The sequence below is a fragment of the Pleurodeles waltl genome, chromosome 3_1, assembly GCF_031143425.1.
Source record: "Pleurodeles waltl isolate 20211129_DDA chromosome 3_1, aPleWal1.hap1.20221129, whole genome shotgun sequence".
NCBI lineage: Eukaryota > Metazoa > Chordata > Amphibia > Caudata > Salamandridae > Pleurodeles > Pleurodeles waltl.
The window spans coordinates 1,296,865,007-1,296,878,946 of NC_090440.1; the positions used below are offsets into that span (position 1 = coordinate 1,296,865,007).

Genomic DNA, 13,940 nt, shown 5'->3' on the forward strand with positions numbered 1-13,940 from the left:
TCATTGCTAGCACATGGGGATCCATAAGCACACCTTTCTAAGTTTGTGTGTTGTTGAGAGGGGGGGGGGGTACAGAAGGTGGTTTGGACACATGGCAGTGTGCCAGGTACTGAATTTCTGCGTAAGCAGTGGACTGGTATTATCAAGGGTGACCGGGATAAGGAGGTACGTTACTACGCATATGGAATTTGTTTTGTATTTGGTTTTTGAATTCAAGGCAGATGGAGGGTACTGCAGAGGATGGAACCCCCACTAGTCTTCCCATCCTCTGGTGATAAACTCAGAAAGGGACTTGGGTGTGTGGCCAGTACATAGAATTTTTTGCATATTTGACTCAAAGAGGAGGTTTTTCCACCTGGAGTTTGAGTGACAGACAACTTTTGTTTCAATTTCCCATCAGCAAGAACCCTTCATCCACATTAGCTACAGTTACGCTGTGTAATTATATATGCCCGGACAGCTATAAGATCACATGAATTTCAGAACAGTGCGGTGAGAAGTAAAAGCTACTATTCTGGTTAGCGGCGAAACAGCTGACATGTCATCAGCCCAAGAGTCTGCTCCAATTTTTCCACTATGCACCAAATACTCTGAGCTCTAACTCCAAATAACACTGTAACAGAAGAGCCATAGCGTAGCCTGAATCTCTTTGAATGATTATGAACATTATAAAAGGCCTTCTTTGTTTGGCTGTCCCAGCAAATCCTAAGAAACCCAACAGCACTGATTTGTTTTAATTTCATCTTTTGTTATAAATTCCTTAACTACAGCTAGAATGCGATGTAGTGCAAGTTAAGAACGGAGTCAACGACATTCAAGTATGCAGACATGTTGAGAAAATACAGATTACTCTTTACAATTTGGAAACAGCAGATTGGCTATTAAAGTTAAGCTACGTGACAGTACGAATTTACATCTTTGATTTATTCAAAAACGATAAGAATTCATGACTAAGGCTGTCCTAATACAGCTAGCACATCTCTCCCTGCACTCAAATTTCCACTCTATTATCGCAACAAATAGTTGTGTGCGAAGTTGGGGTATGGGTCTTAAGGAGAGCTGCACAGATTTAGCCAGAGTTCCTTTGGCAGCTTGTGATGGAGTAGTCCCCGTGCTGCAGTGCCAAGTTACTTTTGATGGGAAAAAAAGAAGAAAAAACGAAAAAACAACCAAACACACACACACACACACACACACACACACACACAGTTTCCAAGGGAACCTGTTCTACTTGTGTAAGGATGGTATTCCACTTATATAATGGATACAACTGCTTGCTTTTGTTTCATTGAGTTCACTGGGCGCCTCCAGTCCAAAGATACCTTGAACCACATAACTCCAGGAAGTTGGTACATGAGACACTACAGCCTCAAGCACTCATCCCACTTTCATCTACATAACAAAGGGGACTTGGCTGTCAAGCTCACAATAAAGTGATAAAGAAAGATGATTGGAGTGGGGTAAATCAACAAGATGCACCAAATAAATATTTGCACAACCTTCCCAGGACGTGAGACATCTTATGGAAGTAATGTCACAGGACACCCACTTCTAGTAGCTGGATCAAAAATGTTCTAAGAGCTAGTGAGCAAAACGGCCAAAAGGCTTTCAATGGTCCCTTTGCAAAGGGCATGCAGCTGTCTGCCACATATAAGCCTGTATCTTCCATCAAGCAGCCCAAGGCCCACAATGCTATTGGAGGTACATTAGCCCACTGCTTACTTGCCAATTCACACTTTTACAACCTCTTACACATCCATTCTCTGCTATTTTGTCAGCAAGTAGGTACATAATCTACAAAGCAATTTGTTAGATTGAAATTAAGACATTTTAGATGTAGTGTAAGAACACAAAACAAATTAGTTACATACCCATCTGGCATGGTGAAACTGTTTGGGGAGCTGTTGTAACTCGGAGAAGGAGAATTGTTTGTTGGACAAGGCATGTCTGGCCAAGGGGAACACTGTTAAAAAAAAAAAATTAAAAAAAATACACATTTGATGTAACTATGAAGCCGAGCAGGACTCATGACAGATGGGTGATGCCAAGAAAATTGCACTAGTCTAAATCAGAATGGCAGGTTTAACTATCTGCATAGCATCATTAAGATATGTACATAACACTGATCTAGGGCAATACCATGGGTATGACATTGTATATGTTTTTGCAAAGCACAAACTTCACACAAGGCTCAGAGGTTACCACTGCAGACCAAAATCTTATTATGAAGATGTACCACATTTATTGTATTTTTCTTGGTTTTGGGGGGGGGGGGGGGGGGGGGGGGAAGATTTATCCTTTTCAGTGAGCTGTGAACATTGGAGTTTGGTGTTGAAGTGTTAAGGAGAGATGGCTTTGACAACTATAGTCTATAGTTAAGCTCATTGCACAGCGGATAGGGCGGATGTATTTGAAGTCTCTTGAAAGCGAGAGCTGTTGTATGCAACCATACCAGTCGCCGCATACCTTGACAGTGGAGAATGTATATTACAGATTCTGTGTCAAGCCTACTGTGTGATATTAGTATGTGGAGCTTGATGGTTGGAAGTACTAAGAGCAAGACAAGATCAAACTACAGTACATACATGTATTGTTACATGTAGACAGGGAGGTCTGTTCAAGATTTGTTCTGTTAGAACAAAGACTGACAGTGGTGAAGAGACAATTGTGTATGGAGAGGTAGGCAAATCACAGGTGCACAAGAGTTCGAGAAACTATACCAGAAAAAATGTTACAAAGTGAATACACTTTTTTTTTATTTTATTTTTTATTTTTAAAACACCTACAGAATAACTAGAGGGCGATTGTCATCTTTTTTATGAGCTCAGTAGTAATAGGCCATCTTTACAAATGTGGTATTTAATTCAAGGAAGTTAAAACAATCAGCTGTCAGATTGAATAATTCCAGTTCATTACAACTTCACTGCATAACTCAGACACCACACACAGTCCCGTTATCTCTGGGCATCTTATGACAAACGGCCCTGAAGCAAGACTGGAGTGGCTCCTCTGTTGGCAATTGCAAAACAAACAAAGCATGATTGAGACCAATATCGCTCTCTACCTCACCCCCCCCCCCCCCCAATCTGCTTGAATTTTGAGCTAATAATCATGAGGCAAGAAAGGTTTGGAAGTGAATAAAGTGCTCACCATTTTGTGGGTCTTGTGCCAAATCATACAGTTCCAGCAGTCATTCTAAAGTCACTGTGCTCAAGATCCAACTAGAAATGTCTGCTGTGGAATCACCTTATACCCTTTCATGACTATCCATTACATTTCAATCCACTAAGTAATAAAAACCTGATGCATCTGGTGATGAGGTGTAGATTGTTTTCAACCAAATATTAAAGAGCACTTTACAGTAACTCCAAAACAATGAATACCAGAAATGGAATTAAAATTCAAAAAGGGAAAGTGGTCTTTTCCATCCAGTGCAACGGTGTTCAGGTTATTTGGCGATAACAGCACATCTATTTTGATCCACCAATATGTAAAGCAGAGATTTGATCATTTGTTAAGCTGTAGACAATTACCTTCACTGAATCCTAGATCACACATGGTGAGATTGAGATAAAACAGATCAGAAGGGCTCTCTCAAAGAAGTCAGGAATTGTTTGAAATGCCCTTTAATTACAAAGCTGAAAGTACAGATTTACAAGGAGACCGACATAGGTAATCAGGGAAGTTCCAAAAGAGGGGACAAACTTTCCTAAAGGATACTGAAGGGACAAAACTTCAATGTTGACCAGTAGCCATTTAGAGATTATAAAGGCAGTGGCAAAACAAATTAATGTTTTTTTTCTTCTTACAAACTAGCTTACCTCCGTCAGGATGGTGGTATCATAAGAAGGCTGGTATTTCTCCTTCTCTTGTGCTGTCCGTTTCTCCATTTTCTCTCTATCAGTTTTCTGTTTACGGTCGGCTCCTTTGGGCTGCAAGCAAAAACAAACTTCTGATGTAGTTGACATTTTAGTACTGTACCTCATGTCACAGAAGTTGTCAATACCTGTATTATATTAACCAAATACTAATGGTTTGAATGTAGAAGCTGCACTGACAAGTCAATTTAAATGTGCATTTGTTTACACTGTATCGTTCAACATAGGTGGAATTTGCATTAAATTAAATGTTATAAGGATTAAACTGATACTACTAATTTAGACTATACTAACAGATTGTGTAGACACTATATTGCGTTTTTAATGATTAACAATTTAAATACATGTGCAAAAATACAGAAATGCAATTCTGTGTTATATCAATTGAAATCTACAGTCTGTCTAAAGTGAATGTAACATGAATGTTATTAAAGCATTTTTAAAGCAGATTTCACCATTGTCATAAAAAGTTGTATTTATTAAGACATATTAGGCTACTGCAAGTGGAGCAATATGTTTAAGTGAGGCCTGTAAGTCTTGAATTCCGTGACTAGGCAGGAAATGCGGATTCATTTCCATAACTTGAGCTTTCTTTCAGACTCCATTCCCATAATAGGCCCTACTGTTCAGGCATGGATAAAAAGTGTAATTGTGTCCTTTAGTTTGAAATATCCTGAGCAAATGGACTAACAAAGTATGCAAAATGTTTCATTCTTGTGTGGAGTTACATGGATGGAAGATGTTCTCATGACTGACTTGGGAAGAAATGTTGATGTTGCAACCTGAAGTTGTGTGATCATTTTGTATTTGATGATATCCCTTCAACGTAATAGGACTGTTACCTTTGGTGACTCAGAATGCTTTATAAAACTTGATTGGTCAGATCTCTGGAGTTCCTGAACCTTTGCTGATTAAGAATCCCTGAATGCTGAACCCCTTGAAGCGGTATCTTCCTCTGCTTTGCCCCTTTGAGATGCCCTATTGAGACAAAGATTTTCCCTTAACTCTTGCAGAAGGCTCTCCAACAAGCTTCTGACATGCTGACGTTTTTCCTTTTTACCTATCTTTTAAGCATCCTTAGTACCTTGCTGTCCAAGATGTTAAGTCTTTTTGCCCTTTTTAGTCTTTTGCCCTCAAGGGTTCCATCCCACGTTATTAATTGATTTGGCGCTTTGGGCAGGGTTACCCTGTGCCTCGCTAAAATTGAACTTTAATTTTTCAACACTGACTAATGCTTGCTAAACCTGAGCAACGCGCAATTTCTATATCACAACTAATTTTCTTAATGTTTTGTACTTATCTTACAGAATTACTAGCTCCTTTAATGTTATTTCACTTGAAGTCATTTTGCCGCCTTGGCCAACACGTGGCGATTCTGTATTATTATAAACTGTCTTGCGAATTGTCTACATGATTTTGAGCTCTAGTTTCTAATAAATCCCCCTAACATATTCCTGGCTGGAGTTCTTTTTGTATGGCCACATAGGTCATTATGTGTAATTTTATTGTTTGTATTGCAAATTGTGTTAATGGTACTACCACATTCTTCTGTGTTCATCAACCTTGAAGAGCATAGATTCCTGCAAAGGATAAAAATGTTCCAGCACTTCTTTCAACCAAAAAACATCCCACACTTGTAAATATCAGCATTCATTCAGATACCCAAAGCTCTAAGATGATACATTTCCTTTGGTTTCATTCTAGATCCCAAGTTTACTACCAATGTAACATTAAAGAAAAACAGAACAATCTTCTTAGCATCTCTGACCTACAGGGATTCCCCAGCAGACAGATTCCCCTATAAATTCCATCCTTTTTAATTAATTGGAGCAAGAATGTTTGACCTCGGTCCTACCCACTCAATTTTTCACTCAAAGACCTCATCCTTTTGTCTGTTGTCAGTTTGTGCCATCACCTTTCACCAACAAATGTTTTACAGTTGAACAAGAAGCTCCATCAACATAAAACAATGTTTAGCCAACAAAACACACTAAATGTATTCTATGTCGAGCTGGGAAAGATGCTTTTGTTTTTTAAATCCCAAATTTGCATATCCCAACTTTACAGTACACATTCTTACTTGAACTTTTTTGCTGGCAAAAGCGCACTAAATCACAACTCTGAACACAACCTAGTGTGGCAAGAGTAGCTTCAGAAAAGTGCCATACCTTAAATACTTTGATCTGGCAGCTTGCAGAATGCAAGTGTTCTGTGTATTCACCATTTTCATTTTGTTTAAATGTGTCAATTTGAATTCGGAAGGGCACGCCCTTCTCACCTCCATGTTTTCTTGGAGTAAATTCGGTACTGATACAGTGCACCTAGGTTTTAAAAAAAAAAAAAAAAGTAATAATTAGTTTGAATGTAAACATATGCATGGTCAGTTACTGAAAATTAAAACATCTGCACAAGTCTTTTCGTTTGCAATATTTACATTACCTGAATAAATGCTGAAGCTCTCTTTAAAGGGTCCCAAAGGAACTCCACTGTATTTAATTGTGTTGGACTCGCCCGAGGGTCTAAGATACCAACCGATAATGGGATATCTGTAGGAGAAAACCCCTAAAATTTTAAAAAGACTACATTGAAACAATTGCCACTTCCACAATTACAATCCATTGGGTTGGCACAAAATAAAGCGGGTTGAACACTACATTAAAAACATAGGCCATTTGCTTACTGATGAAGTAACAATTCAACAGAACCACAAAGCAACATTTTACAGGTCAGAGCAGCCAGCAAAAACATGGCTAATTATTTTTTTTCAGAATTATCCAATATGATACTGCCATTTTAATAGGATATAGCTTTCCTATCAGAAGTCACATCCTGCATCGAGGTGAGTTACTTATACCAGCTCTACAGCTCTGAACTTCTAGCATGGCTAAAGTGGAGAGACAGGAAAGAAAAAAAAAAAAGAAGAAAAAAAAAAAACACACACACACACACACACACACACACACACACACACACTTCCAACCCCTCCCCCTCCTGTTGTGTCCAAAGTTTAAATGCACCAGCCAAGACTGATGAGGCTAAAGCTGCAAAACTAGAATGTGCACTCACACTGTTAAATTTGGCAGGAAATTACACAGAATTGGCAGAGTCAAGTAGAGAAGAAAGATCAATGATCCTAAGGAGTGCCATATAGCTGAAACATTAACAGCAGAAAGAACAGACAAATCTGAAAGTACTAAGAAGTTTAAGATTTCACTGCATATCAAGATGCTTGCACAAGTTGATCCACCACATAAGCCCACCCTCCTTCCCCCAAAACCTCTCTTACGAAATAACATGCAACAAGTTAGAGAGGGCACAATTCAGAAAATCAGGAACTAGTACACATAAGTTAAGACAGGAATTTTGATTCAATCAAGCTTAAAGTTTTCTTTCTAATACAGGGACACAACAGGCTAAAAACGTTTACCAAACAAGATAAGTGCTCTAAGAACCAAGTAACACCAAGCTGAGAACCTGCAGTTCAACTGATTTTTTTATTTTTTTCAAAATCAGCCAGTGTTGAGGACTCCAGAATACCAGTAAGCATTACAGAAACAAGTTAGTAATTGGAAGCTGAACTCGTGTACTAATGTGATGTACTAAACGCAAGCTGGAGATCTTTGAAGAGTATAATAACAGGCGCAGATCAAAAGGTTTATTGGAATAATATCAGTACACTCTTTAGATTATGCACCACCATCTAACCTGCTTAAGAAGAGAAAGTGTTTCCTTCTCAAAGTATCTTCACTCACTCCTCAAGACACAAGTGTTACCTAAACCCATTTTCAAGTTTAATCTAGTTGTACCGCAAATAACTAGGGTATAACAATGCCCTGAATATTGGTGTTTAACGATACTAGGGAAGTTTCCTTGTTATTGTGGCTACTTCTATTGATGTGGCAGAGACCTGAAGATGTATTTGTCTTTGTTGGAAACGTGATTATTCACAGCCTTCATTAGTTACGTTCACTGAGACAGTAGAACCTAGGGTTTGTTTCCTGGGGTGTTCAGAAGGCCATAAATTCCACCATAACTGGATTCAAACTACAGTGCAGACTACACAATGCACACTCTATTAATGCAGTAAGGATTAAGAACTCTATCTAGCTACCAGTCAGACAAAAATGTAGCCTATATTGAAGATGTCCATCAATGGACCTACTGCTCTAATTCACCCAAGAAAAAAAAAAAAAAAAAAAAAGCATCCAGGGGTGTGTGAATAACTCTAAACTGAAGTTTAATTTAATGAAGCAAAAAAAACTATACAGAGAAAAGAAAGGCACACTGACCTGTGGATAAAGATTAAGAGTTTCCTGCATAGTATTTCAGCAGTTTGCCCTTGTTTATTTCTTTGCTTATTCATCCATTTCACGTAGCAATCAGGGGCACTTGATATGCAAAGAGGAATTAAAAGTTGTGAAAGAAAGTCCTTTCAATGAGGATGAAGATTGAAGGTAAGATCAATTCACGCTAAAGAAGCTACAAGATTGAAAGGCGCAGAAATGGAATGGCATGAGTGGACCGGAAGGAAGGTAGAAGCTGGGAGGCAGAGTGTAAAAGACAAGGGAATTGCATTGAGAGAAGAAAAAAAAAAAAAAAAAAAAAAAAAGTGGACAAGGTTCATTTTCTCTGAAAATGTACAGTTTCTCAAAAATCATTCTTTGACAACTAGTTACATGTAAAGTTATCAGTAACAAACAAATACTATAGTCACAGCTTTAGAATCGAATTGGATAAGAAAATTGGTTGGGGCAATGAATGAGCTGAGGGTTGGATGGGATGGCATTACAATATTGTAGTAAAATAAGCAATGCTTGTATGACATCAGAATAGATACATTTGTTCTATTTAATAACCTATATGCCTCAGAGCCTAGTGCAGGACTGTACTTCACAACCAATGGACAAAACAGAATTATGGGCATCCCAAATTTACAAAGATATTTTCAATTCTTAAGATTAAGGCCCTCATAACATCAGCGGTAAAAACCATCCTACTGCTGTGGCGACCTCTGCCAAAAGAGTCGCCACGGCTACCAGCCTTCCACCATATTATGACCACAGCCGGATTTCTGCCAGAAGGATGGCGGAAATCCAGCTGTGGCCATGCTGGCGGACGGTGGTAAGGTGGCGCTGCTGCCAGCAGCAGCACCATGCCAGTAGACAGCCACCGGTCGTATTATGAGAATTAAGACGGCCTGGTGTGTTCTGCTGGCAAATGCTGCTGCTGGCAGCAGCGCTCTAGCCAGTCTCCTGCCGGAGGACCTCCCTGGACACAGGTAAGTGGGTGCTCCGTCAGGGGAGGGGTGGTGGGGGTTATGTGTGTGTGGGGGGGGTGTTGCGGGTATGCATGTTTGGGGATGTGAGTGCGTGTATGTTGAGTTGTGTGAATGCGTGTCTGCATGTATGTGTGTGTGTGTGTGCGGATGTGTGTGCATGGATGTATGCATGCGTGGATGAATATGGGAATGGGTGTGTGTGTGTGTGTGTATACGTGTGTGAAGAGGGGCGTCTGGAGAGGAGGGGGAGGTGAGGGGGTGGGGAAGTCCCCGGTCAGTGACTGGGAAGGAACTCCCCATCACTGATAGGGAGTACTGCTATGGTTTTCGTGGCGGTATGAAAGCCACGAAAACCAGGGCAGTAGGTGGAGGTCATATTCCCGCAGGCAGTCAAGTGACAGCCGCCAGGCTGGAGTTTGATGTCTCCAGCCCGGCGGCCGTTACCGCAGTGGCGGTCGGTGTGGTACATTGGTGATTTGGCTGAAGCCAATGTCATAATATGGAGGAAAGTACCGCCAGCCTGTTGGCAGAACTTTCCTCCATATTACCGCCGACATCATAAGGACTCCCTAAGTTGTGAAAAGCACTCATGAAGCATGTCCAAATAGGAGAGGCACTAAGAAAAATCCATGTTGTTTGATGGTCTGACCACAGAAGGCACAGAAATGGGCTATTAGATAAGTCTTATAGAAATGTAATTTAATTATTTTACAATACAACACCACTCTAAAGAATAAGTTCAGATCGAACACAACAGGGCACTGAAATGCAGTATCAGTCCTTTAGCACCCCCAGAAGCCAGCAACGCTCTCTAATTAGTTAGTTTAGTTAGAAGACCATTCAAAATAAAGACCTTTTCATCATAGATTTCCTAAGGCAAATTTCCAACTTAAACGGTCATTAGTAAAGTCTCCAAACAGACAGCATGCCTGCTGTTAAAAGTGGACAAAACTGAAATTATGCCACCCAAAAAGTGCAGATATGCCTTAAGTGATAGGGTAAAAAAATAAAAAGTAAAGTGACGTAACCGCTCTAAACTGGGGAGAGCTTCAAACAAGACAATGCAAGATGAGTACAACCCATCAACGGGCTGGAGAGAGAAAAACAAAAAAAAAAGAAACACAAAGTAATAATACTAATAACACCTTTACATAACCAAAACTGGAGACAGTTAATCTGGTGAATTAGGTCAAGGTAGTAAAATATCAGTAGGGCTGCAAGAAAAGAAAAGAAAAAAAAAAAATACTGAAGTAAGTTTAAAAATGCTCAGTTGCAACAGGAAAATCTCAGGTTTTAGTTTTCAAAATGTAAACTGAACTCAATTAGGAATGTTTCTTGGATCGGATGTTCCACATATCAAACACAATCATCTAATCACAAGGAAGCCACCACGGCAGCAGGTGGAAGACTTTAACAGACTCGAAGCACTAGGGATCAAAAACATTAAGTGAGACGAGTTACACTTTGCTACTTTCAATACCATCATTCTGTTGCCTTAAAGTTTTCTTGTTTCAAAGTGAAGAGAAGAGAATACAGAGGAGCAAAATGGCAATCATATATAGCAAAGAACATCCAGCAATAGATAAACAGCAGGAAAGCAGCAATGTTAAGTTGAAAAAAATTTAACATGGAAGCATCTGACTTTTTTGCGGGGTGGGAGTTTATCCTAAGTAGATACTCAACTCTGAACCCGATACAAATGAGTACTTCAGAGTTTTTAATCCACTATTAAAATGATCTGCCAAGGTGTATTCATTTTGGGCCCACTACAGCTTAAACTGTGTTGCAAACGAATGTCAAATGATGACCAAAAAAAGGAATGAAAATGTAGCAAAAAAGCTGTAAAAAACAAAATGTAAAAAATGTAATAAAAAGACATACCCAAATCAAGGATTCTGTCCCCTGGGCGGCTCCACCTCCAGCCTTCTAGTTGTTGGTGTTCTGTATATTGTAAACGTCGATCATGGAAAACTACACGAATGATGCTCTTATGAAAAGAACAATCAAAAACAAGTGAGCTACAGAAAATGACAATGAAATGAGAACAGAAGTTGGGATGTGGAAAAACAAAAATGATTCATATTTAACACAAATCCTATTCAACTCACTCAAAGGTTTAAAGGTGGCTAGCGAAAAGCAAAGTCTAATTATCAGGTTTATATTCACTGACCCTCTCATTCCATGGAGGTTCCCTTAATTGAAAAGTTATAAATTTCCTGTGTTCTACAGAATACGTTTCCAGAAGTGGGCTGCCAAGCGAGACACCACAAGTAAAGAAATCAACCTGGAGTATCAGGCCCATGTTTAGTACAGTTCTGTGAAAGGTTACACAAAAAAAAAAAAAAAAAAAAAAAAAAAAAAAGTTAAAGCACATACCAGGCCTCCACAGCCGTACCAATCCAAACATTACCTTCATGAATGGTTACACTTCTTTGCCAAGAAAAAAAAAATAACAACAACCTTTCATTGATGCCTTCCATCCAAACTTTTATTCATTCCAATCATTTAACTACCCACTATTGCGCTTGTCAACAGCTACCTCTGCCGAAGTATACAATGTCCAGATTCGACTGCAAAGCAGCAGTCGAACATAACAGCACTTGAACATCTTATAAAAAGGCCCCAGTAAAGACATCCAGTAAATATTTTAGGATTCGGGCATGACTATTTGGTGGCAGAGAGTGGCAACTGGGCACTTTAGTACCTATGAGGAGACTTGGCAAGAACATCACTGACAAAAATATTAAGAGACCGTGAAAGAAAATTAACAGTTTGCTGTATCACAGGTGCTCAGCAAATTGAGAAAACATACCTTTATGTATTTTCCATTTAAATCCTGATACTCTCCCAATTTCCTGTTGTCAAGGAGTCGGATTTCATAAGACTGGCCTGCAAGATTTTAAGGGAAAAATGCTAAGCCTCAGAACAGGTTCATTAAATTTTTTAATTAAGAGTTCAAACAAACAGCCCTTACGAATGCCTATTGAACCACTGACGCAATACATAAGAAAGTTGCTCTGGCAACAGGGTAAACATTTGAGTTACTGAGGCTTATTAGCCATTTTCTCCATGTAACACTTGGTTGTACGCATTATACATTTTGTGTTTATTTAATTAAGGTTCGTTAGCAAATCGTACTTATAGGAATAAAGTTCCATGTATTTCTGGAGTAAGGATAACAATCATTGAATCCATCCAATGGGTTGAGGGACAGGGGAAATTTAAGATTGCCACTGGTCTGTGAAAATAAGTTTCCAATAATATATAATATGCTGGAGGTATGTTGCATGTTTTTGCCCAGATTACTTCTGCAAATGGCTTCTTCTAGGCACAAAGGTATATTTGGGATGTACTTTCAGAACGATAACTCATGCTAGATGGAGACCCTATATCAACACATCAGGAATTCACAATCGAGCCCAAGGGGTAAGTCATTTTTATGCCCTGCAACTTTTAGTAACCTAACCCCTACTGCGGATGATGATGGTCAGCATAGGCGTAATTTGCTTGTTATTCTCTTGACATGAAGAACCTTTCCACTTAACAAAATCTCGTCCCTAAACATCCTTTTAACCTGCTCTTATTTATCCATAATTTTAACTATGGCTATTGGTGTTTACGGTGAATCTAGTCTAAAACTTGGAGACAATTACAATTTACTTGTATAGGACTTGTGGATTAGTCCAAGTCTAATAAGTGAGCCACACAAGCCTTTGCTGTAAGTAAATAATTAACGTCTCCACCTTGGATCCAGTTATAAAATACTGTACCTACTTTCCCCTCCCAATGTACTTTAAATTTGCTTGATATTGGTTGATTAAAGATATTGCATCAATGTATAGAAACAGGACTACACCAGCACAACTAAGGTTTCAATTTTGTGAAATCAAGGCATCACCAAGAGGGAACTTCACTACAAAGATTGTTATGAGAGGCTTGGTGGACATTAAATTAAAATTACAAACTACTTACGCAGATGTAATAAAAGGAGTGATTAGATTTATACTGTTTTTGACAAAAATTTAGCATGTGCCACAAGCACGGTGGAAAATGAGACAGATACTTGGACTGCTAGTAAAAGAAAAACTGTTTGAAATAAAAGTGCAAAGGACAAAATAACTGGGGTATGGTTTGCAGGCAACAGGGAAATGTAAATGAAACCGTTTGCAGTTCATGGCGTTCCAATCATCCTCTTGAATTTAAATAATAGTGTGGGAGTATTCTAAGACCTAGAGCTGGACAGGTTAGGAACTATAAAGGTCACAGGCAATATTTCCAATCCTAAATTAATTCTGCTTTGAACCTTAGTTTAACGTATCAAAATGGATTATGGGGGCATTGTTGATCACTTCGGGAAATTGGGTACTGGCGATTTAAATGTGACTTATTTGTAGAGAAACTGGCCCAAATTAGGTACTGGTGAGGTGATGAGTTTAGTGGACAATGTTGAACAGTTTCAGCCTAATCAACCTGTGACTGGAACAGGCTTGCCTCCTTTTACTGCTGTTCTCGCAACCTGTGCACTTTTTCTTGTGCTTCAGATTAGTGTAGGCATGCAGGGTTAGCTAAATCCTTACCACTTTCCAAGGGGTATTTTCAGTAGTTTCAGTGGACTGCAAGGCTCTGGAACCAAGCTTCCTTGAATTACAGCATTATAACGGATTAAAAATCTGACTTCACTATAGATGAGCTTTTAATTAAAATTAATTAGACAACCTGAGTACCTGCTCACCAATTGGAAGCTACAGCTTATTAAAATGTAAAAAGGTAACTCCAGTGTTATC

At 39.1% G+C, this 13,940-nt stretch overlaps 1 protein-coding gene across 2 annotated transcripts in view; it reads right to left on the reverse strand.

The window, feature by feature from the left end:
- Positions 1-13,940, reverse strand: part of TFCP2L1 (transcription factor CP2 like 1) — a 71,020-nt gene that overhangs the window by 28,251 nt on the left and 28,829 nt on the right. Inside the window, exons 3-8 of one of the 2 annotated variants that reach the window (XM_069224624.1) lie at positions 11,969-12,045; positions 11,038-11,143; positions 6,318-6,424; positions 6,047-6,199; positions 3,822-3,932; positions 1,872-1,963 (exon numbers count right to left, since the gene is read on the reverse strand). In XM_069224624.1, the coding sequence (XP_069080725.1) occupies positions 1,872-1,963; positions 3,822-3,932; positions 6,047-6,199; positions 6,318-6,424; positions 11,038-11,143; positions 11,969-12,045 (646 nt within the window). The remainder of the gene's footprint in view (positions 1-1,871; positions 1,964-3,821; positions 3,933-6,046; positions 6,200-6,317; positions 6,425-11,037; positions 11,144-11,968; positions 12,046-13,940) is intronic. The other variant, XM_069224625.1, reaches the window with a different exon arrangement.